Raw genomic sequence first — 25,546 nt, forward strand, 5'->3', positions numbered from 1 at the left:
TTGCAGGCTGTGTTGGGGGTTGGTTTGTTTGTTTTGAAAGATGTTTTGCATGAACAGTTTCAAATCAATAAAAGCAGTGGAATTGGAGATGGTATTTATGAATGAGGTATTGGTGTTTTCTCTCTTTTAAGTTTGTACTGTTCCTGTGAATATTATTTAACAATTACTAAAATGTAATAGAAATGCCTAATCATCAAAGCATCCTTATGTAAATACTTTCACTGTTCATTTTGAAGTATAAAACATTTGAAATTTAACCTTTCCTAAAGTGGGCCAGACTTTACATTTTCTTCTTTGTTTTCAAACAGCCCTGAAAAACCAGAAAGTGTGAAAATAGAAGTGGAAAATTCCCCTGTTGTGAGATATGTGGATGCTGAAACATCTTTATAGAATGGAACCAATGGGAATTGCGTGTATTTGTGTGTGTATATATATCACTGTAGGATATTATACCATGGAAGTGTGATTTCCAGTTTAAGGAGCAACATATATTTAATTTCTGCCATTGTTTAGGGCACTGTAGATATGCTTGCATAATGCAAAGATTTTCCCAGCAAATAAGATGAATGGTAATCACACTTCAGCTATTTATTTTATTGGAAATTTTATTTTCATTTTTAAATAGGAAGACTGTAATGAATGCTTATTATTTTCAATAATCAATATGTGCATCAGCTTTTGCTGATGATTACTGGTCCACATAGCTTAAAATTTTGCAATACCTCTGTTTATAATGTGCGCTACAGAAGTTTTGTTTTCCATGCAGGCAATTAGTGCTTGTTTTTGCAGGGTATACTTTTAGTGTGGTTTCATAGAACAAATGTTAATGTGCTGTTGACAAGAACTACTGTGTTTTATGTCTCCACTCCATGCTAGTGTTTTTTTGATTCTGTCTCTCCTACTGTACAGGAGCGGCCTAGAGCCCTAAGTCAGGTGGTTAGTTAAGCCTTAAAATGCATCTAAATACCCTGGTGTGCTGCTTTCTTTGGTTTTTTGAATTCTGTTGAGTCTTCATTATTGTCCAGTAGCAGTATGAGTGCAGTAATGGTAGTTACAGTCCCAAGTCAGTATTTGCCATTCTGGACACTCCATGTTTACACAATATAAATTGGATTTACAGGCAGCAATTGGTCTATAGGAAATTATACGTACTTACCATGTCAGTACTCTTGAATTCTTTTCTTCCTGTTTTTGCTTACATTTTTTTCCATCGATTTTCAGTGTCTGATTTACTCAGCTTTAAGATTTTAAAGTATTTCATATCTTCATCAAATATATTTCTTTGTTAATAAATTTTTAAATTTACTGTGTATTTGATTAAATTAGTTGTAGCTCAGTTCTGGAATAGGTTTATGATCAGTATTATTTTATGGATTACTAATTGCTTGTGGTATTTGTATGTACAGTTCTGATCCTCTCCGTTGTAAAGGGCATATATGGTAGCACACCAACTTATTTTTGAACACATTATTTATTTTAATTAGTATAAATTTCTATCATGTAAGATGAATTGAAAAAATAAATATTCATTTATTAAAGTAAGTGGGATTTTTTGGGGACTCCACTGATAAAGATGCAGTCAGAAAATGTACTTACATTTTCAAGTTCTAGTTTTTAGCATTATAATATTTGAAATAATGAGAATTTTATATATAAATGAAAATCTTGATCACTAACCTGCGCAGTTTCCATTCTTAATATTTTTTTGCCTTATGCCTTAGTTTTTTTGGCTTTAATTTCCAACATTATCTCTTTACATTCTGAATTGCCACTAGCCCATTCTGGATGCATTACAATTGCTTTAATTAGAATCTGTGCTCATTTAATACTAGAAGATGCTGTTTGCTTAATTCTGCTTTTGGCAGAGTTGGGAGTTTTACCATGGACCAAGTGATAAAATTCTCAACAATTGCAAAAGGAGCTGATTCTGGAGGAGGGCTGACTTTATCTGAAAATACTACTTGAGGTGGAATTTTGGTGCTCTTCAGCCAAGTGTCACCTGTAGAGAAGGTAACTGTATATTAGAAAAATAAAGCAATGAGTGGGAATAAATAGAAACATTTAAAAATAGTATTTACGTTACATGGACTGTTACTGTTCCCTTTATACGTAATGCAATTATTTAACTTTTTTTTTTCCTTTTTTCATTTAACTGAATTCTGAGAAGACAGTTTAAAGGAAGGACATCATAGTGTACAGCAGTACGAATAATGGTATCCAAACTGTCATAACAGGCTCAGGTCAGGGGCAAAGCAAGAAAGGTCTGCATTACCAGTTTGACTAATACTGTATAATGACCTGCATTCTTAGATAGTAGTGTAGCTTGTGCCTTAGTTTGACTCGTCCTCTTTCAGAAAATAACCCATGGTTTCCCTCTGATCAAACTGAGATAACAACGAAACTACGGCAGATGGTTTCTCTAAACCTTCTACATTATTTTAGAAAACCCCAAACAACACCCATCTGCACGTCAGTAGTTGACTACTAATTACCTCTGAATCAAGGAGGGAAGAGATATTTTGAGCATTTTATGTAGCATCACCCACAATACAGTACTTCTGTCCCCTCAATAGTATTTTACTCTTCCTGTTCACAGTCCTGCAACAGTTTCCAAAGACCCAAAAATATTACTAGAATTCTCTTGGATTTCTAACTCTTTAATGCTGGAAATCAGGGTTCCATGGTGCTGCACACCTTGTATTTGATTTCTGCTTCAGAAGGGTTATGTTTTGGTCAATATTACAGGAAGTGGGTATATTTTGAGTAATGTTGAAAGGAAACAAAACCAAAGCCCCGCAAGTCTAATCACAGTATTTATTTAATTGTGTAGATATTTTAATCAGTGTGAGAAATACCATGACTTGGCAAACCAGTTTACAGTGACCTTTAGTTCCAGTGTTCTTGGGCAATAGTCATACTTGCACTTTCTTCCCATATGAACAGAAGATCTGGTATTTAGTGCATAAATCCCTGTTGCTAATGTATGGATAAGTGATACAGTGCTCATTTTACACCTTCTCTGCTTTAAAATCACACATAGATTAAAATAAAACAGCTAAGGATGTAGTTTATTGTATGGAGATGTATGTTTTGCCTTAATGGATGCAAAAGAGCAGTGACAAATGCTGTGCACTGATTTTTATTTTTTTTTCATAGGGCTTAAGCCCTGTAAAACTACGCCAATGGATTTCCATTCCAACAGCTAGAGGAAAAATAAACAACCCTGCACTTTTTATAGATGCCTTGGTTTCCTGGAATGGAGTTTAGTGCTACTGTGTACCTGGCTGCAGAGCCACCTCAGGAAGTCCCTTTTTTTTTTTTTTTTTTTTTTTTCTTTTTTCCCCTCCCCCCTTCTTTTTCCTTTTTTCTTTTTTTTTCTAATTTATTTATAAATATTAATGTTTACATGAAATGTAGGTCTTAATTTTGACCACTCCATTTAAATTATCATCTAAAATGTATCACTTAAAATGCAGTTTTGTGTTTAAATTATATTCTAGAAAACTCTTTACCATTTTCATATATATTACAGTGACATGTTTTTCATTCTGTTTACATATGCCCAAGTAAACAACAATTTCCTTGTAGATTAATTTTGCAGCTATAACATATTTTATATAATTGTTCTGTGAAATGTTCCAAATTGCCAAGTTTGTCATCATAAAACCCATCAGGGTAGAACTTGGTGCCCTAATGGTTTTGGGATCTTTTTCAACCAAGTATCTTGGCCATTTTTTTCTTCATTTAATGCAAGTTCTCCCGTAAGTTACCATTTGCTTCACCTGCATCTCTGTCTTTATGTGGTCACTTCCTAATTCATGCCCTTTGCAAAGGCAGGTTCGACAGGCTGTAAAATATTTCTGTACCAAATGGGTGTCACGTCGCAGAGCCTGCGCTGCTCTAAAGGGTTTGTCTTGTACATGGGTTCTGTAAATCATAAAGTGAATGGTTCATGACTCCCAGTTCACAAGTGTAGTCTGTCAGGCGAGCACCACAGCAGCTTAGTTGTCTTTTTGCTTTCTTATGATTAGTAATGTTTTAATTACTCATCTAGGACAAAATTATCAAGTACAGTAAAATGTAGGAAATATTTTGTTTATACCAACAGTAATTTATTTTATGGCAAATTTTAAGACTATAGATGCACACAGCTTTGAGTCAGCATAAGTGTAGTGCTATAAATAAAGCAACTTGCTCAGTAAGTTTGTCAGATTTATTTTATAATGTTTTTAGTGAAAACTTATAGGACTTTGTAGTTGGCATTGAACTTTGCCTGAAGACACTTTCATATTGAATTTAGTATCTGTTGACATTTATTTGGAATAATGAATGAGTTTGAAAATCGATACTTTTCTAAATGATTTTATTGGAAAGACACATCATTTCTAGTATTTTCCTTTCCATTGTTGCTGATGCTCCTGTGGAAGGCGTCTTCCAGGTTCAGCTTTTGCAGCTGAACTGCAGTTTTGATTTTAATGTTCTTTATTTGAAATGTGATTACATACTGTATGGTTCGAATTTTTTATGACTGCTTTTCTAATTACAGTGACGTTTTCTTACTTTATAAACCAATCCAAAGCAGATGAAAACATTATTTCAACTGTAGAATCAATATTCAATTTATACAGAAAACACAACTCTGACTTGTCTTTAATGTGATTCAGCCTTTGTGTTGTTTTAATTACTGCTAGAATAAAACTATCTTTTGTAACGTTTCAGAAAGTTGGTAAAAGCAATAAACAATCTCCTGGACTCCATTCGGGCCGCTTCTGTTTTCATTGTCCCCCGGGCCCGGGGGGTGCTGGGGCCGGGCCGGGCCGGGGCTTCCCCGTGCCCATGGCAACGACGCCGGGCGGAAGCGGTGCCAGGGAGCCCCGGCACTGCGCAGCACGGCGGCTCGCGATTGGCCGGCGGGCCAAGAAGAGGGGAGGCGATTGGCCCAGGGGTCCCGTCCCGGCCGTGCGAGCGCCGCCGTAGCCGGGCCGCGGAGGGGCCGGGGCGGGGGAGCCGCCGAGGCGCCGCGGGGAGCGGGAGGGAGCGACGGGAAGGCAGCGACACGCAAGGGTAGGGCCCGGCGAGTGCAGTCAAGGAAAGGGAAGGCCGTGCAGCGTCCCAATCCTCCTCCCGTTCCACTTAATGACGTGCTCCACAGCCCTGCTCCTTCACCAGCTCTGCGCTTTCAGCAGGCGTTGAACAGTGTCGGGATTCCCAGGGGCTCTAAGGAATGGCGGTATAAGTCCCTATAAAGGTCTGCTTGGTAGTGAGAGTGGAGAGGGTGAGCTTCAAAGAGCTAGTGTTATGCTCGAATTGCGACTGACCTGAGCTGCTCACTAGACCTCAGAAATCCCCTATTATTTTCATTTTCTTTTATTTTTTTTTTTTTCCTCCTTAAATATATGAACTGCTGTTTAACAAGATGGATTTAGGCAAACTCTACAGAGGAAAGTAGTTAGTCTCTGGAAATTAACCAAGAGACTGACATTTGGTGGACCCAGCAATCTGAGAATAGGCCTGACCATTTATGGAATGAGGTGGTACACAGGGAAAACAAAAAGAAAAAAAGCAAAAGACAATCCCAAAACAGCAGTGATCCCTAACTTTACCCTTGTTAACCTTTAGAGACTCTCCAAAGAAAGATTGAGACACATAAATGCATGTGGAAGTTTTTGTGTGTAGCAAACACATAGATTTCCATATGGATTCATTTAAATAGAATTAAAGAAATATTCTTCAAACATTGTCTGTGTGGGTTCTTCAATACAGTTTCCTAGACACAGGCTATCCCTGGTGAGGATCTATTATGACTGCCACGCTCTTTGATAACAAGGGGGGAAGCCTGCCAGAAGTCCCTTTTTTCCCACCAGACTGGATAAGGAAAAGGTACCTTTTGAGAATTTTTCATCACCTTTGATGCTTCCTTTGCCATCATTTTGACCCTGTTTGGAGTCCATTTCTGCTTTGACAATAATATATTTCTAATTGCTCTTATAGGGAGTGAATTTTCACCTGACCTTCACCTGACCCAGCTTATGGTATTAGATAGGGTATTAGATACATTCCTATCCAGCAACAGCATCAAAAGTCTTACTAAAGCCACCATATCTACTGCTTCTTTATCCACCTTAAGCCTGTTATCCTGTGTATGATTAGACAGTGGAATTCAGCCACTGCAGTGATTAAGAAAGGAGCTCAAGGAAAAATCTAGAAACTAGTTGGCTTACAAACTATCCATATCTGCTAGTTATTGCTGATAAAGATTATAAGGAATGTGAGCCATCTTCATGTTGAAGAGACCATTACACTGTAGTCAGTGAGGGTAGATTCATCCTCCAACACTTCTTTGTGGTTTTGTTTGTTTTGGGGCTTGTTTCTACCTTCTGAAGCTTATGTGGTTATGTCATCTGGGACAGATGCTAGACTGGGCCACAGATCAAGTCTGGGGTAATTCCTTTGTCTCCTCTTTCTCATCATGTGGATTCTTTCATTTCTGACGGCGTTCTTGGAGCATTTCTTGTCTTATCCTGCATTCCAGTGCTGTCAGAATGCATCTCTCTTCCTATATAATTAAATCAACATAACTAATTAAATGTAATTATCCCCAGTTAAAATGAATGCACTACTATTGCTCTAATTTCATTGTCTTAAATGGAATTAAGTGAGACTGTGCTGTAAAGGCATTTTTCTTTCAATGTGTCTCTGGTCTTTTAAAAGAGTTGTCAGTTTCTATCTGGCACAACTAGTGAGTGTTTGGTGTGTTTCTTACACATTCCTCATGGCTGGTGTCATAGCAGGGGGATAGTTATGAGGACAGTGAATAGCCTGGCTCCATGGAATCCATGGAAATTTCTGCTGGCACGAGTAAAGAAGAAACATGGGGTGGGAACTTACTCGGTGACTTCAAGAAAGTCAGCTAACTGGAGGTAAGGAAATATTAATGTCTGTTTTCTCTCAGGTTTCTGGCTGATAGAAGGAAAATGGAATTGTTTCTGTTTGTCTACCCCTCACTCATGGTGCTAATATACCTACCTATACCTAATAACTGGCTGCTTCTCTGCTCTTCTCCCTGAATTTACACCTGAGCATTCCTGTCCTGTCAGCAGGGGTGCTCATCAGGCCACTGTAACAGTGACCTACATTGGTAGGAAGCTAACAATATAAATGGAGTGTATCGTTTTCTGTGTGTTTAGCTCTCTAAACTGGCTCAGGTTTGGGTCAGATCAGCTGAAGAAATAGAGAAGAATTGCTGGTGGAAGGGGAAGGGAAGGAATGCGGAAAGCCATTTTCACTGGCAGCTGTCTGTTAATTAATTAGTCTAATCTCTGTAGTAAGGTGAAGGGCATAACATTCTAAGCTGCATGGATAAATCCTCCTTTCTGCATGTTGTCCCTGCCCTTGTACAGTAGAAGTACTTTGGAGACAAGGCAATCAGGGCTAAAGTAGGAGAGATTATTTGTAGCCTGAATCAGGTTTCCCAATCCAGTGAGCTGTGCCTCTGAGATAATGCTGGGCTGACAGACTAAAGAGGTCAGTGTAGGGTCAGTCTGTGGCCAGAGCTGGCCTCTTTCTTGAAGGGCTTCCTGACCTGTGCTGACTTGTTGGCCTCTAGGAAACAGAGAGGTAACCTCAGGGTGAGTCCTCAGAACTAGGGGAGTGCTGTATCCTTGAGTGACCAGTGTCCCTTTAGTCTCAGCAGCAGTGAAGGGAATGTGGCTTGATGTTTATCAGGTTCCATTTCACACAGGGACTTTTAGATCTGTAATGGCAACAAACCTTAAAATGTTTTTCTTCTGTTATTCTATTTCATCTTTACCAAGGTAGCATTAGAATTGGAATGGCAGCCCTAAAGTAAGGTTGGTTGACAGCTGTAAAATGTTCTAAATAATCACAAAGACCTAACAGTTCTGGATTAAATCATAGCCGTATTGGGAATCCTGCTGTCTGTAGTTTGGAGAGTTAATCCAAGGATTTCACGGGATACTAAAAATTTTAAGGTTTAACTCTGTTTGCTCATGAACAAGTTGTGTGTGGTTTGGTTGTTCTTTAATTGGTTGAAATCTGTTCTTTGTGCACACATACTCATGGTCAAGTAGACAATTTGTGAGTTTCACAGTATTTCCTACTGTGCATATGTGAGGTGCTTATTGTATTGTGTCATGCCTCAGTAATATTCCAAATGGACAGGGTACTGGGAAGATGATATAAGAATATCACTGAAATAATACATGGAAATTCTTACTCCTGAGGATTCTTAAAGCTTAGCAATATACATGGCTCTCTTAACTTTTAATGTACTTTAAGCAAAGGAAATAAATGCTTTGAGCAAACTGCATTCAAAACCACTGAACTCAGTACTTTGGTCTGCTGAGTGGTAAAACAAATCCTGTTTTTATTCATTCCACGGTAATAATTGGCACCACAGAAGTGTTCTGGGGTGTTTTTTAATAACCTTCTTGAGCAGATGCATAGAAGAGAGCAGGGAAGTTTCTTGTGGATCCAGATCAATGATTCCCTGTGCTAGGATAAAGGCTTATTTAAAAGACTAGACATGGATGAAATGGGCTTACAGGCCGCTTCCGAGAGGGATTTAATACAGTGCATGAGTTCATACTGTCAACAGTTGCATTTTGGGTAGTTCTGTGATGTGAGGTTGTATAACTGGAAAAATTACTCTGATGTTCATTTGGGAAGGAGCAGCTTCTGCGAGTTTACAATGCTTTTGTTTCATTACCAGTTTTCTTCTTCTTTGCCTTTATGAGGAGGAGAAATAAAAATCAGTATCCGAGGAATTCTACACTGCCAGCAAGAAAAGGAGGCCATCAGGTTTGATACAGAAAATCCCATTAAGGACACAACAAAGGGAACATCCAAACAGTCCATGTTTAGTGAACAGTAAAATAGATAGAAAGGATCAGACAGTGGTATTATATAGCCTTGGTTTTTAAATTGAAAGTACTCTACCAATATGCTAGAGCTGTGTGTAATTCTCTAGGACAGTTCTAGAGCACCAGCCTGTGCCTGACCATTCTTTTTTTTTTTCACTCAGAGAAGAACCTGCATCAATATAGTTGCTTTTGTTGCAGCAAAAAATTCCTCTTGAATATCCTCTTTCCATGTCTTTCTGTATTTTTCTAGGGCTTTAGAAGATTTTCAGTGAACAGGTGTTGGGTACTGTGAAAGTGACTAGGTTAGGGCTTTTGTGGGAAGTCAGACCTACAGATTGAATGGTTTTATGTAGGGATTTAATGTGTCATAATGACCCTGATGAAGCCATGCCATATAGATCTGCTCATCTGTGGAAAGGAGCTGTGTGTCCCACTGCAAGGAAAGCAGGTAGGTTTGTTATAAGGCATTCAGAAGGCCTAGATTCTAAACTGCTGAAAATTTCTGCTATTCTTTGGCAGACTGTGTGATCATAGATTCATAGAATGGTTTGGGTTGGAAGAGACCTTAAGATCATCGACTTCCAAGTCTCTGCCATGGCAGAGGCACCTGTTACTATATATCAGGTTGATCACAGCTCCATCCAGCCTGACTTTGGACACTTCCAGGGATGTCCACAACTTCTCTGGGCAACCCCAGAGAAGTTGTCCTAACACCACATACCCATGTAAAAAGTCCCTCTCCAACTCTTTTGTAGACCCCTTTAGGTAGTGAGCTGCTGCTGAATATCTCCCTTGGAGCCTTCTTTTCTCCAGGCCAAACAACTCAGCTTCTCTCAGCACAGGGGAGGTGCTCCAGCCCTCTGATCCTCTTTGTAGCCCTCTGGACTCCCTCCAACAGGTCCCTGTTGGTCTTCTGATGGGAGCCCCAGAGCTGCATGCAGTAGTCCAGGTGGAGTCTCAGGAGAGTCAAGTAGAGGGGGAGAATCACGTCTCTGAACTCACTGTATGCGTCTCATTTTTTTGTCAGATACCTCCTTTTTCTACCCTTTATTTGACTTGTTTATTTGGATGATATAACTAGTAAATTCTCTGTTGTCTGGACAACAGCTTGTTGTTGACAAACCTTGATGTTAGCCTGTAAGCATTGCTGTAACATAACCGTCAAATTCACAGAGAAATAATGGCAAGAAGATGAAAGAAAAGTCCTAATAAAAAAATACATCAAAGAGCAAGAGAGTATTGTCTACGCATATGTTGGAAAACTAAGGTTTCTGTATGTTAAGTTAAAAGCTTTCTTATTAATATCTGGAATTTCAAAGGATATCCTGATATAGTGCCCAAGGCTTCATGCTGAGAAAATGCAAAGCTGTTCTTTTTTTTTTTCTAAAAGCAGTATCAGTTGGTTCTGTAAGTAAACATATTCCTTTTGCTGCAGTGATATAATTCTTTGTATCTACTTTGCTTTTAAGGAAAAGAGTTTTTAACCCCATAATGATAATAGTGATACACAATGCCTGATCAGGACAAAAAGTTGAAAAGCACCGAAAAAGCAATAGAAAAAAAGCCTCCCAGGATCTCTATGAGGTATAGTATCTAACGTTTTACTTTGAACTTCAGCAGGACTCGTGTGGAATTTACACTGGCTGCCAAAGCAGAATGCTTCAATTTGAAGTGCATTATAAACATGACAACTGTTACTCTGGTCACAAAGTTTATTTACACCTTTGTTGATTTAAGGCATTCTGGAGAAGCTGTAAATTCTTCTGTACCTAAAATGTGGACACCAGGCAACACTAGAAAACTTTATTTTCTGTCAGTAGCACTGTTGCTTATTGACTTTCTTTACATTTATGGAAATACTTTTATGTAACTATTAACACATGCTGTTGTGGTTTCTTCCTAGGGATTATTCTGATCTAAAAAGGCTTCAGTCTCTCTTAAGTGTTCAGTCAAGGAGCCAACAGCTATTTTTCAATAACTGTAATTAAATATGCTTTTTAATTATAATTAATGGTGATTATGGTTTCTGGCATATGTTTAGAACATTGTATACTATAATGACTAAAACATGTTAGCAAAATCTTGAGTAGTGGATGTCTTTCTTCTTGGCAACACTAGACCTGTGTGGGACAAATCACATTTAGAATGGGAAAAAAGAGTGAAACTTCCCATTCTACTATACCATATTTTTTTATTTTAATAGGAAAATGCTTTATTTTGTACCTTGAGCAGGTTTTATCCGGTTATTGTTGCATATATTAAAAGTAGCCTAGCAGATTGGTTTTCTTCTGTGCCCTTTCGCAATGTCACACGAAAGGTAGGCTTAAAGATGTGTGAGTAACAGCGTGGGGGAGAGTGGTAAAGAATATAAAATAAGATCAGCATTTTAACCATAAACAGTTTGTCTTTGAAGAATAACACTTCAGCTAAAAACATCCAGGGCTTAAATACCAACTTACAGGAGAAAGTCAATTCTCCTTCACCTCAACTCACTTAGTGAAGCTTTTATTTGCCATTTGAAGCAAAGAAAACCAACACATGATGATGGGTGTGAGTCTTTGGAATCACAGAACATTTCCTCCCTTTTAATTCTGTAAAAAGATATGACAAAATGACTAAAGGATTCATCCATGTGAGGTAGGAGTTATGCACTTTCTACCTGGTTAGAGGCCTGGAATTGCTTCTGAGCAGAAAGCTGAAACATGTGAGTTGTACAACCTAAAAGAATGTGACGGCTGTGCAATTGTGGAATTGGGACAGGTAAGAAACACAGATAATGAGCATGTGTTGCAGATTTTGTTGAGCTTTGCTATCATAAATTTAAAAAGATGCCATTTTTCACCTTTTACTTAGCTCTCCGTACTTGTTTTTCAGTCTTGCTTTGCATCAGTTTTCTACCACGTCAGTTTTCTTTTCCAGAGGAGGTTTGTGTATTCTATAATGGCAAACTTTAGGACCAAAGTTCAAGTCAGAACTTGAGAAAAGGTATTTTTGCTTGAGAATATTCTCAGAAAACTCAAAATGCAGTGTTTGCCTCATGACTACTATCCCTTCCCTCCTTAGCTTCCAGCTATATATTTTGAAAGTGGTCAAACCAGACAAGAAGTTGGCAAAATGTCAAAAGCAATGAACAAAAGTCTGATGGTCAATGGCAAGAATCAACAGAAGCTGTTGAGCTTGAAAAATTTAGGTAAAACTTAGGTAAAAATTTAGGTAAAAATAATTAAAAGCTGATGATGACACACTCATATCTGTGAACAAGAGACACCTTTATGTATCTGAGGGTATCACCTTGTTTAGGTGTTGAAGGCACTTGTATTTTTCATGTTAATCCAGTATTTGAGATGGGAATTACATACTTGAATTAAAACTAATTCTTTATATTCCTGCCTTTGTAAGTTTCAACCTTTCCCACTCAGCAGAGTATACTGGTAAGAGTTAATAAACTCATTTTAAATAGTGATAGTTTCTTTATTTGGAAAAGTTATACTATTCTGATAGTTCCAAATTATGCACGAGACAGACTGTTAATGTCTGGAAATCTGAAATCATGTAATTCTGTGATAACTGCTGATATGACATTTCTTAGTTTTTGTTGCTAATGTTAAGTCGTAGCAGGAAAAAACTGTCTTGTGGAAAGTTAATTTGCAATTCACCATTTTTCTTTTTTTCTTCCTTTTTAGTGTGACCCACAAGAATGATAGAAATTTTAACAAGCATCCCAAGCATCAGCTGTTTCAAGATATCTTTACAACTTTAGTTAAGGACAGACTTGCCTGCAGATCAGTATATGAAACACATTCATAACCAAGAAGGAGGGCCACTCTTTCTTATTTTCAGTGAAGAAGCAAGACGCATGGATAATATCCCATATTGTTACAATAACACACCTTTCTGTGGAAATTACCAGCAGCACTTGTGGTTGTATTAAATAACCACTTGTGTATTGGTTTTGAGGAGCAATGCCCAGATTAGTGGAACAGAAGAACGAAGGACTGGGTATATGACACAACTTGGATGACCAAATTTCTAACTGCTATGTTTTCTTGATCATTCATCTGCACATGGTGTCTGTAATCTGTGATTTGCTTTTCTAATTTATTTTACTGATTCTATTTGTATTTTATGGACTGCTGCTTTTATAATGAAAGGCCAATGGTTTCCATAAAATTCAGATGAGTTGATGCCACTTGTTTCTGTGTATTTGTATTTCTGTGTATGACAGGATTGGAAAGGGTAATACCTTTTCTTATGCTGCTCTCATTTATGTGAGGAAAAAGTACAGGACCTTACAAAAATAGAGGGGGCAGAGAAAGATATTTTCAGGAAAAAAGGAAATATTTTTTCAGGATTTTTTTACTATACTCCTTTGCAGTGTATTATATTTTCCTTTTTAAAGCCCAAATACATTTTCTAAAATACCCCTTAAGTGGTACAGAAGTTTAAAGATGGAATCCTAGAGCATTTAAAGGTATTAATAGGAAACTACTAGAGGAATCTAAAAACACCACATAGTTTGCTTCCACCTTTATTCAGAACCAGCTGGGGAACTAGAGGTCTCTTCTTTGATTATCTAAATGTCAGATTATTTAAGTGATTTTTAAATCTGGTACCTCTTTTTGCATGTGAACTCAGTACTCACCAGTGGGAAGTCAGTGGCTCTGCTTCATTTGCCGGAAATACAAGAATGGCTTAAACTGTGATTTCCCAAGTTCTGTTTATACATTGTGACATACTTGGCTTATTTTTTGGTTTTCTTTGGTGGTTCTTTGTAATAGTGATATGTCAAAACAAGCCTCTTGTATTAAGAATAAAAGCACCCAGGCAAGGTTGGTGAAACAAGCATAAATTAGTAGATATGTAGATAAGCTGGTGTGCCTAGTAATGTGTATTGTAAATGTAACTGTAGTAGAAGGGGCTCTCAAATATTAATCAGGCTCATGTCCATGGTAATGGATATTACCATGTCCACCATGGTAAAATCTTCAGGCCACTTTAAAATCTGATGTACAAATTTTGCATGCAGGTATATGGTTGCTGTTTTCTCTCCATGAAAGTTTTGTGCTGTTCTGAAGTAGCCAATTTTGGAATCATAATGAAAAATGGTATTACTTTGGGCAGAATATTGGCATAAAAGGGCTGAGAGTTTCTTAGTATCTATTTGTAAAACATTTATTTTTATGGAAGTATTTTTAGTTATTGGCATCATTCCCAACTGCAAATGATGAAATGGGAAGAGAACTGCCATGACCCATACACTTTTTCTGTTTCCAAGAAACCTATCCAAACAAATTTTGTCCTCTCAGTTAAAACAACAACAACAAAAAAAAAAAACCCACATGGCAAAGATGTCCAATTTTAGATTTATTTTAAATAGGGAAATGGGGATATATACTTTAAACAGGCAATGGAAATAGTGATTCCATTACTGGTATTTTATGCAGGATTACTGCCCCTGGACACTTTTTGCAAACCTGATTTGCATTTTCTGCCATGTCTTATGCTGGTGAATCATATGGAGAAATATAAAGGAGGAAGTTCTATATGGAAATACAATCCTATTTCAAGAACATTTAAACTAAGTAGCAATTTATTTCCATCATAATAGAATTAGAGCTTTTAAAAGCCTGGATAGATTATGATAATTCAAAAGAATATTTTAAATATAGCTATTTTTACTTCTGTAGCACTCATATTTTTGCATAAGTTTATTTTGTGCACTGAAGTTTGCTCTGTGGTTTCTCATTTACTTTGCTCTTTTGGGCCTCAATTCAACCACTAAAAGTTTATATCAAAGCACAGTTAGTTTGTTATTAGAGATGAGTATGTACTTTCCCTCATCAGTCTAGTGGTAATAAGTGATGGCTGGTAATGCTCATATAATGTAATAAATTTTTTTATAGCTGCTACTGTGTTTGAATATAAATGGTATTAAAAGTTCTATGGTATAGTATGTTGAACAGTTTTTGTAGCTCACTAATCATCTAGTCAATTGATCCTGAATCAAGCTGTTTTATTTAAGTATTTAAACACTTTTAAAATTGCATTTGGTTTATATTTCGAATATTTAATTTACAGGCAATGGGTTATTCAAGCTCCGTCCATCCATTTTCTTAGAGTATTAATCTGCTTGAGATTATTAATAAGGCATCCATGCTTCCAGGTCAGTATGTCAAAATATTGTTTCTTGCTTGGATAAGGGGATGCATGTAAGTGTCATGTGTACGAGTTTTGTTGGTGCTTGTGTGTAAAAACATTTGTTCTTATGAATGCACATGTACATATATGTATCTATATGTCTATATGTTAGGATGGGAATTGCAAATAAACAGATTTCAAGAGTGGTTTTCTGCCATTACTGCATAACTTGCTCAATTTCTGTTATTTCTTATGTCGTGTCTGTTGTTGCTGACCCTAACAAAGAAACTGTAAATCTCCATAACAGATGGCTTGGTCATTGCTCTGAACCCTAGACTTGGTATTTGACTTTATCATAAAGATATGTAAAATTCCTATGATATGGTTACTGAAATTGAAAGCTCCACTTTAAGAACCTTTAACATTTCACCTCTTGTGTTTTTATTTATCTACTTTCTGAACTCCTTTTTTTTTTTTTTTTCCTGTAGGAAATGCTCCACAGCCTAGGTGGAATTGAAAATCTAGCTCAGGTAGAATTCCTCATAGTACCTTTGTCCATTATGTTGCCTGTCAGTTTATTATGATTAGAATGATAAATACTGTAAAAAGCAGTGTACAGGTAGTCTTGATTTATGGAAAGAAGTGAGTCTGTTCCTCTGTTTTCACTAGTTTTCAAAACAACTGTCCTATAATTTAGCTGCATTTATCTAGGACTTGTGGTTAGGAGACTTAAGAAATGCCTTCTGAAGTGGGAGAAAAATTAGAAAATTCAACATTTCTTTTGGTTCAGTCAAAAGAAACTGTAGACTTTTGAAGGGAGATGAGCAAAGTCACCCTGCACTGTCGCAAATAACTTTGCAAAGGGAACAGCACACTGATAAAATGAATGGGTTTTTTTAAATGTCCAAGCAGGTTTAAACCTTGGGGCTACACTACTATTGCATTACAGAATATTTTTCATGAAACAGATGCACCACCTACAGGCTCTACCTGTGCAGAACAGTCTAGGTTTATGAAGTCTGCAAACTTTTTTTCCTAATGGTATCCTTTATTTTTCCTCCCCTACTTGTAGTTTATGGAAACAGCAGCAAATCGTTATTTTAATTACAGAGAAGAGCAGCATAAAGTAGACAAGTCGGTCAACATGACATCTAAGTGCTGATAACATAAATGATAAGGCTACTCGCAACGTTTTGTGTGAGGCTTAAAATGCTGAAAATACTTCAGGTGGTCATTAAATAAGATAGTATATTCACTGTAGGCATCATCACATGAGTAAAAGCTAAAATTCCTGTAGAAGGGAGCAGCTTGTTTTTCTGCATAAGTAATATCTCTTTAAGAAATTAGTATCTTTTTATGCATTGAAATAAAAGAGTAAATTGAGCTAGTTATGGTTCAAAGAATTTATACAGTGTTTTGCTCTGTTATCTGACTGGTAAAATAAAAATATTAGTGAGAAAGAGTCAATGTGTGTCTTCCTTTGTTCCACAGATATTTTCCAAAAGCTTGCTGCTGTTAGAAATCAAAGAGAATGAGTTATTGCAAGTGAAGCACATAAAGTAAGTGCTTTATAAAATTGCTGATTTTGTTTAATTAGCTACTTAATACAATAACGCATGCTTTTCAGATTTGACCTAGGTGGGACTAAATTCCTTACCTTGTCAGGCTTGTAAGGTAAGATAACCTCTGTGTTTTACAGATGTATTAATAGTGTCATACAAATAAGTTCTTCTCTGTAAGTTAATTGGTCTGATGTATGATTATTGGCTGTTTGAGATAAAGAGATTGTAGACATTTGGACTAAACATTTGTTCATATAAAAAGTAGCACTCATGTATACACTGTCCTGAGCTACACATTACTATGATTCAAATAGGTTTATATACTTTTAAAATGTAAATATATTTTAAAGTTTTCTTACATAGATTTCTGATGTAGTTTTTTTCTGTGTCAACTCAGACATCCCTTGCTATATATTACCATCAGTCTAAGAATATGTACTTGACTTTTGCTGGTTTGTGGCTAAACTGAGATACAGTTGAAATCAAAATCAGTGTAACTAGGTTTTCATGATTCTATCATGCTGCAGAAAAACAATGGCAATTGTGATCATATAGTATCAGACAACCTATTTTTAGAGAATCTAGACAAATGCAGAGTTTACTTGGATATTAATCATGAGCAGAAATACAGGCAGGGCCTTAAATTACTGTGCTGTTTAAATATAAGTTGCATATTAACTTTTTACTTCAGGAGGCTTGATTTGGGGTTCTGAAGTGTTACACAAAATCAGTTTTTTACAGTGGTGTAATAGAGATGCTTTAGCAACCAAAGAAATACTAATTGTAGATGGAGAAGAAACATCCTTGCTTGTCCTACTGGGTGTATTCAAAGATTTTAGGTGTATATTTAAGTGTAGTTTAAATGTATCTAAGACTTTTAACATATTGTATAAGGATTTGGTATCTTAATTTTACTTTTCAAGAAATATTTCTATTTGAGTTAAAAAAAAAACAATATACTTTATATTTACACAGAATCACACATTCACTTAGCTCGTTTCATTTTTTTTCCCAGACCCTAGTAAATTTGTTATCTGCCAGAGACAGCCATGAGTTTTTTGGTGCCCTTCTTTCCCTGACTAGCTCAGCAGAATGGTAGGTTCAACCTAATGTGCTATAATTAACAAAATCTTTTTAATGTTTTCTCTTGACTCAATATTAAAACTACTCTTTATGAGGAAAACTTAAATGTTTTTAATTTTATATTGAAGCAATAGAAACTAAATGGAAACATTGGTCCTGGCAGCAGACTTCTTGTTTATGTGGATGGCTCTGCAAGACTGGAATCACAGAATCTGTCTTTGCAATCCTCATGAAGGATTCTGGAACTCCTACTGACTTCCTGCATATAAAAATATTTTGTTCTTAGCTTAATATAACAGTGCCTCACAATAATCAGGTAGAATATTGCTTAGTGTAGTAAATAATGAACTCATACAGCCAAATCCATGTATATGTGCCCTCTTCTCATTAATTAATGGTTAAATAAAGATAAAAAGGGGGAAAAAGAGCAGAAGGGGGACAGAGTAACTTTCATCTATAATGGTATTATAGGAGAAAAACTGCTATTATTGATCTGCTGTCTACCAAATTTCCCAAAACTCTGATTCACTTTAATTTGTTTTTAATGTCTGTGTTAATTTAAATGATGTTATACACGCATTTTCAACTTCCATTTAACTTTCTTCACTGAATGTAATGTAGGATTTTGTGTTACATTTGGACTGGGCAAGAAAGAGTTTGGAGTATATTACAAATGTTCATAGAAATTGTGGTTGTTTTTAAAAATGTACTCCATTTGCTTAATTACCAGTAAGACACAAAATATAGTTGTGTCTTTATTTTTACGCATCCACATTTACTTTTTTTTTTTTTTTACTGGGAAAACTGGAAAATTGTTGCACTGTTTCTCTTAACCCAGCATATATTTGTGGCTTTAAGTGCTTGTGTGCACAATTTGATATTATTACTCAAGACTTGGGGAAAAAAAAAATCAAATGTACAAAGAAGAAGGCTAAAGAGCAATGTGTGTTTTTCATATAATTTCATCTGATATAAATGATTAATTTGTAGTCCAGAATGTAGGGAGGAGATAAGTGAGATTGTTGAGAACTTGCTGGTGATATTACATGAACACAATTTTCTCTCTAACAGGTGAGACTTTGTGTGTGGATTAATTGTGTTAAAATAAATTTTGACTTTTTTATTTAGGGATGTGTGTATTTAGAGGAAATAGAAAATGTGCCATTTGAATATACCCAAGGTCAAATTCTGATACCTGTGTATTTTCAGTCATACACTGATGTAGCAAAATCTTTTCCAGAAGTTTCATTGTAATTCATCTCTCTCTGCACTGATGGCCTCCAGTGCAAATGAGTTGCAATGTTATCATAAAGTGATAGCAGTCACTTTTCTTGGTGCATCTCTTTGTTGCTCCTGGCAGACCTGAGTGGTTAGATGGAAAGCATGCTGAGCCCTGACAGTTCCTGGGATGCCCAATATAAACTAGTAAAATTGCAAGACCTAGAGCTGCTGCAGTTAATGCCAGAGGCTGAGTCAGATCCCACATCCTTTTCATGAGGAAATCATCAATGTTCCTTCAATTATTTAATCATCTCAGCTAAGACTGATAGCAAAGCATTACTGGATTTCAGTGAGAAACAGAAAGACTTTAAAATTTGATAATACATCACTTATCACCTTTAAAATTATGAAGAGGTTTTTAAAATTTCATGCTTAACTATTTCACACATATAAGTGACCTTATATGTGACTAAGAATAGCGGAAGTTAATATATGAAAAGGTTTTATTTCGTTTCTGGGTTTGAAAATTCTGGGTTATCTGTAAGTCAAAAGTTAGATGTAAGAGTTAGAATTTGAATATAGACAGGAAGATGATGAAGTTCAATGCTAGTTAAGGATAATTTTAAATTCAGATATGAATCTGAATTCACATGTTTCATTAAACACAGATGGAGCTTTTTTGCTTTAAGTGGAATTGGATATCCTTAACCATATTTTCTATGGGAAGTCCACCTTCATTGCACTTAATGAAAGTCTTATATAAACCTTTTAAGGTATATATTCAACCACTTTCTAAATACAATATTCAAACTATACTAGAGAAGAATGATGCATTTTTCTGTTTTCTGTGAAACTAGTCTATTCGAGTTCCATAGATGGACTTTACAAGTTCATGCAGTCAGTACTACTTGTACTACTAATGCCATTACTAAGAACACGATAGCACAGATGACTGCAGCCCACCTGGCCACCTCCCATCCTGGCTGGGTATGCCTGATTGCCTCTGCTGGCAGTTGAACTCAATGTAAATATGATTTCATCCCTTGTGAAAGTTTGGAGCATTGTCTTATTTTGTCTTTTAAACAATGACTTTAACCAGGTTGCGGAGACTTTAAGTTGTTTTCTTTAACTTATTTTATTTTTTTAAGAGGAGATCTCTGTTCTTTTTTAAACTTCCTGTGTTTTTTTTTCCCTTTTCTAACTGACAATACAGAGTAATGATGGAGTTATTGCTGAAATTTCTTGCTGATTTTTTTTTAGTTCACAGCAGTGTTGCTATGACTCCTTTGTGCAGAGTCATGAGTCAAAGAGCAAATAAAAATGTATGAAGGAGTTTCAGTCATGCTCAGTTTTCTCCATTCTGATCATATCAAACTTTTATGGAGTATAGTTTGTAAGCTGGTGCAGGTTTGTGAAGATCCTGAGACTAGTGTGGAAATTTGAATCTGGGGTAGAATCAAGCAGCTCCTTCATATGTTACAGGAGTAGGTTTTCAGTCCTCAACACTGTGGCAATTGTACAAGACTGTTCTTTTAAGATATATTTGACCAAGCCCTCTTTTATCAAATAGCATCTTTGGCTTGTTCAGCTGTATGTGATACCAGCAAAATTTAAAAGACTATTTAGAACATAATGAATAAGCAATATTTTTTCCAGCCTTTCGTATTTCATATCCTAAGGCGTTTTTCATATCTTTAGTGTATAAACTAAATAATGAATAAGTCATAAATATGGCATTACTGTTGATTTAGATTTCCTATTAATCAGACACCTATTTAGTGAGCTAGAATTGTGAATATAATTGATGAACTGTCTGTCTGTCTGTCCTTTGTCCTTGTCACAGCCTTGGCAGCAGTCTGCAGTAATTCTGGTAGCAGACAGAATGTGTTTGACTCAATGGCTCCACTACACAGCCCAAAACCTAAGCTGAACCATGGTCTAAGCTTAATTCTACCTTCATGAGCAGAAGAAAACATCAGGACTGCAGAAGGGCCTCTGCAGAGCTGACACATATTCCCTTCAAGTCTGCTAGAGGAGAGTAATCTCCATCAGGGACCTTGTCAAGTAACTGGGAGCAGTACTCCAACTAAATCTACCAGTGCCCATCTATCAGACCTACAAAGTGGATAGAATAGTGGAGGATAAATGGTTGCATGAAAATGGAAGCTGAATTCAGTGTAGTTTTCACAAAATCCTGGAGGCATGGACAGACTTCTCAGGCTATCGCTTTTGGTGTTTCTCCAATTTATTTTTATTGAGACTTGAATTTTGTTCCTGACAATTCAAAATATGGTGCCACATGGTGACAGGAGATCTATTGCTGCAATTGCCTTCACCTATAGAGATAGAAGCATTCTTTATCTGTTCACAGGCTCTCTTTGTGGTATCAGTTTAAATGTAACAATGATTTAATTCTTATACATGTTTAAGCTTATATTTTAGGTGTGCAACAGGATGTTGAGAACTTATCCATTGCTATTAGCTTCTGATTTATCTGAACATTGATTTTTATTTGTGGTTTGCATGCAAAGGGGCACTACTAATGCTGACCTTTTTCTGTTTCCAGGCAAATGCAATATATACAATAGCAAAGCTTATTTTACCAGACAAAGAAAGGAATGCTGAAAAAGCCAGTTTATTACAGTTAGTCCCTTTATTATCATTGCACAATGAAAGCCACAACAGTCCCTGAAAATTTTTCATGAATTAAAGTTTATTTTGAAGTACAGTAGAAAAAAATCATATTTAAAGGGGAATCCCCTACCCCAAAACAACAAATAGCTCAGGAAGTGAAAGTTAAATAGAGTTTCAATTTCTGTTTTGATTTTACTTTGTTTATACTCATAGAGTATAAAGGAAAGTCAATATTTTTCTTGTGATAGCCTCTATTTTTCAGGCTGTCTAACATCAGATCTTCTTTATAGAGTCTTGATCTTCATTGAAACTCACCCTAGACTTGTCACTCTATTAATATCCATTTATTTCTGGAGCATTTTGCTATGAATGTTAAATAAACTACATGAAGGCAGCATATAAAATAGAGAAAATTTAAGTGTAGAATAAATATAGGCCAAATAAGCATAGAATGGTGCATGCCATTACCCCTGTCAATATACTGGTTTGAGTCAACTTAGGCTAAAGGTTACCAGTAGTAATTCATGACCTGGTAGCTTTTCTCAGGCTCTGTGCAGTGATGTCTCTAAGATATGGGAATGTAGTGCTCGGGGGTTCAGGGATGAGCATAGCTGCTGCTGCTTCAGTTGGCAAAGTCCTTAGCACAGCTGAATGTATTCATGATCCTGCCTCTCACGTGGTCTTTGTTCTGACAGAGCCCCTGAAATGGCTATACAGCTACTCCACTATCTAATCAGGTAGGTGTGCTTGGATAGCAAAGAAAGGCATTTCCACCACAAAAAAACCCCAAACAAACAACCCCCCTCCCCGCCCCCAATACTAGTGTCATATTTCTCATCACAGTTCTTCTAGATTAGAACTGGAGGGCAGAACTGGAGGGCAGATTCTGTACAGTAGGTACTTTTCTACTACAAGGAGGTTTTATAGTGCACTTCATCTTAGGGATGAGATAAATACAAACCTTCCTGGAGGGTAGGTTTATGGAACTAACATGCAGTCTGACAACTGCAGCATTTGCTCAGTATAGTTGCCTCACACAGCTGTAAGGAGCTTAATTTATGCCCACTGAGATTTTTAGATTCCAGCAGAATGTGTTGGAAATAACTCACAAGAGATACTAAGCAGCTGTAGTTGGGTTAAACATGAAGCTATATGAATTAATAATGGACTTAATGATCACATATGAAAACTAGGTCTGTCTTGGACAAGAAGTATATTTTTATGAAACCTTGTTCAGCTTCTCACACTGCTACCTGTATTGCCTTTAAAAAATGTTACTTGTGTGAAATATGGTTGCAGCTATTGGAATATCCTGTTTGAGTTTTACTTGCAATGCTGGTGTGGTTTCTCTACTGCCCCATTGTGTGTGTTTTCAATGATGAAATTTTCAGATTCTTTCTGCCACGTTACCTTAGTGATCTTAATTCATGACTATCTTTGTTTGCTCAGCTATAAATGTACCATATCATTGAGTCTTGATAAACAGAGCTAAAGATGAGTTGCATCAAAGCATACATATTAACCATCTGCCAGTAGCTGTTTTGAAGAACTTTCTTTGTATTGGAACTGAGGTCTATGAAGAAGCTGAGGTACATAAAGTCCTCTGTAAATATGACAAATTTGGGGTCAAAAAATTGAGAAATCTCTTATTTTCTATTCCTGTTAGAACTTATGGTATCCCACACCACATTTTTCAGAAAATTTCTTTTTTACTGCAACAGTACAAGCCCACTGATTACATTTACCTTTTTCAGCATTAGAGAAGAAAGCAGGTCTCAAGTCTTGAGCTATCTGCAGATGAAAAGAGATTATCAAGATTTAAGTATGCCTAAATGTGCTTTAGCTATTGTCACCACTTTTTTTTAATTCACTTGTTTTCCCCACTAAATGTCCTTGTGTACTTTTAAAATGCTGGAGAAACTTGATATATTTTTATTCCCTTTGTTATCAGGTTAATAAAATAATCTGTCATTTAAATACCGTTTGACACTGTGTAAGGTATCAAGGGGAATCCTTGTTGTTTAGCAGTGGCTTTTCCACGTGTCATGAATCTCTCATTAATTGAAGTGTTTTTCCTACTGTAGTATTATATTTTCAGAGCCCTGAGATTTCTCTTCAGTATGGAAAGAAATCGACATATTTTTGAAAGGTATTTTAACCGTATGTTTTGTGAAACTCTTTTAGGATAGCTATCAAAAGTCCAGTCAGAAAGAAATATTTTCTAAATGTCATTTATTTTGTAATGGGCAATTTTTGTCATGTCCACAGCTACAGACAGTCATCCTTGCATTGCATCCAGTGCCAGCCTACCAGATTAGGTGTTCAGTACTGGGACTCCTGTTGTGTGCATGCCAGACAGCCCACCTCTGTGTGGGCTCCTTCTCCCCCCATGAATCAACCTTTTATATATGTTGAGGACAGATTTAACACTGCTGGCAATAAAACTTACTTTTACCCTGAAGATTAGCACATGCAATTTGCAGCCATGGACTGGAAAGCAGATAATTAACTGGAAGCGGATAATTTTTTTCCCTGAGTCCTCTACTCCTTCACCATGCGTCTGGCTTTGCATCAAGCTATTTTACTTAGGAGTGTTACTGAAAGGTTTGGATCAATAAGGACAAAATGTATTCCATCAATTACACATTTTTACTAATAAGATGACCATTTCATCAGGTTGGCTACAAAGGCCATGTGAAATCTTACAGTGAGGTCTGTGGCATTAGGATAGTAATCAGAGTGTTGAGGTCTGCCTGTCAGTACTTTTTCTGTATGTTTTTATTATGTATCATAAATTACTAAAATACTATATATTACTTCTGTGTTATTTTTAAAAAGTGGATATTGTACTGAAAGTGCCTCAGTTTATAATGAATTTTCATGGTTGGTGACAAATTTTTGAAGAATCTGGACTAATTTACTGTCATTTGATTTTTCCAAATGCCTAATCTTTTGCATTTCTACTTATTCCAGAAGATTAAAAAGAAACAAAACTTCAGTCAAACATCTAACTAATAAATTGTTGCCTCTTACCTGTTGGCTTTTGCTTTTCTTAGTACTTTTCATCTTTTAGGCTAGGATTCTTGGCCAAAAATTCTAAGATGGATGTCATGATTCTTTAAATGCAGACAAATGTTAATCCTATCAGTTAATGCATTACAAGAAGAAACTCAGATACAGTGATAACAAGCATAAAAGAAAGTACTGTAAGAAAAAAAAGTCACATTACTGGAAATTCAGAGGGTGCATTGACTTTCAAGACTTATAGTTGTTTGGAGAATTGGCATTTATATTAATACCCAGCCAATGGGGGCTGAAGTCTGACTTTTAAAAGGAGCTTTAACTCCTATGTATGTAGTGTTAGAGGCTTAATATTTTATTGCATTATTGAAACATAAGTGTACTATATAGGAGGTTCTGAAGTAAATTTTAGTAATAAACACTGAAAAGTCTCTGCTGTAGATTAATAGTTCCTGTGTACATTGTTCCTCAAAGATATAAGAAATTTTGCACCTTTCCAGACTTTTCCGTACTGACTTGTTTGAAATCCTCATTGATATTGGACATTATGTGCATGATATCAGAGCTTATGAAGGATTGGTATCAAAGATAAATTTGTTAAAGGTAAGTAAAATCCTTAAACCTTTATAGTTTTAAGTCATATTCTTGCACATTCTTAGCACAAGAAAGGCATAAAATAATTTAAATTTATTTATTTGTCATTTAGTTTATGACTAGGAGGATATATTGAAGCAAATCACTGAAAGTATTGAGAACATGAATAAGAATAAGGCACCCACAAAACATGTAGGAAATTACGCTATTTTAGAGCACATTGGCAGTGGAGCTTTTGGAAGTGTATGTAAGTTAAACTTTTCTTTTGCTATTATTTTACAGATTTGAGGGGAAGCTTCATGAAGAGGGTCTAATACCTGTTCTAGGCACAACTGTCCTTTGAATTGCAGTTGGGAAATGTAGATGTAAAAAGGCCTTTGAGGATCTGAGCTTGTTATTAGTGTTTGATAT

The 25,546-nt window shown here is 36.3% G+C and overlaps 2 protein-coding genes across 9 annotated transcripts in view; both read left to right on the top strand.

The window, feature by feature from the left end:
* SLC4A7 (solute carrier family 4 member 7) overlaps nt 1-4,757 on the top strand; it is a 154,867-nt gene extending 150,110 nt beyond the window's left edge. For all 8 annotated transcript variants that reach the window (XM_068206487.1, XM_068206541.1, XM_068206497.1 and 5 more), the window contains one exon: nt 309-4,757. In XM_068206487.1, coding sequence (XP_068062588.1) covers nt 309-390 — 82 coding nt within the window. In that variant the 3' untranslated portion in view covers nt 391-4,757. The remainder of the gene's footprint in view (nt 1-308) is intronic.
* A 5,328-nt stretch (nt 4,758-10,085) lies between these two features.
* The window catches only part of NEK10 (NIMA related kinase 10), a 77,683-nt gene continuing 62,222 nt past the window's right edge, over nt 10,086-25,546 (top strand). The window contains 18 exon segments of the mRNA XM_068187115.1: nt 10,086-10,466; nt 10,786-10,862; nt 11,757-11,806; nt 11,969-12,072; nt 12,566-12,653; nt 14,950-15,045; nt 15,509-15,550; nt 16,093-16,177; nt 16,512-16,579; nt 17,598-17,677; nt 18,656-18,746; nt 20,147-20,369; nt 21,143-21,188; nt 21,277-21,283; nt 21,369-21,533; nt 23,605-23,669; nt 25,042-25,144; nt 25,259-25,378. Coding sequence (XP_068043216.1) covers nt 10,393-10,466; nt 10,786-10,862; nt 11,757-11,806; nt 11,969-12,072; nt 12,566-12,653; nt 14,950-15,045; nt 15,509-15,550; nt 16,093-16,177; nt 16,512-16,579; nt 17,598-17,677; nt 18,656-18,746; nt 20,147-20,369; nt 21,143-21,188; nt 21,277-21,283; nt 21,369-21,533; nt 23,605-23,669; nt 25,042-25,144; nt 25,259-25,378 — 1,584 coding nt within the window. The 5' untranslated portion in view covers nt 10,086-10,392.

The sequence above is a fragment of the Anomalospiza imberbis genome, chromosome 1 (genome assembly GCF_031753505.1).
Source record: "Anomalospiza imberbis isolate Cuckoo-Finch-1a 21T00152 chromosome 1, ASM3175350v1, whole genome shotgun sequence".
Lineage (NCBI taxonomy): Eukaryota > Metazoa > Chordata > Aves > Passeriformes > Viduidae > Anomalospiza > Anomalospiza imberbis.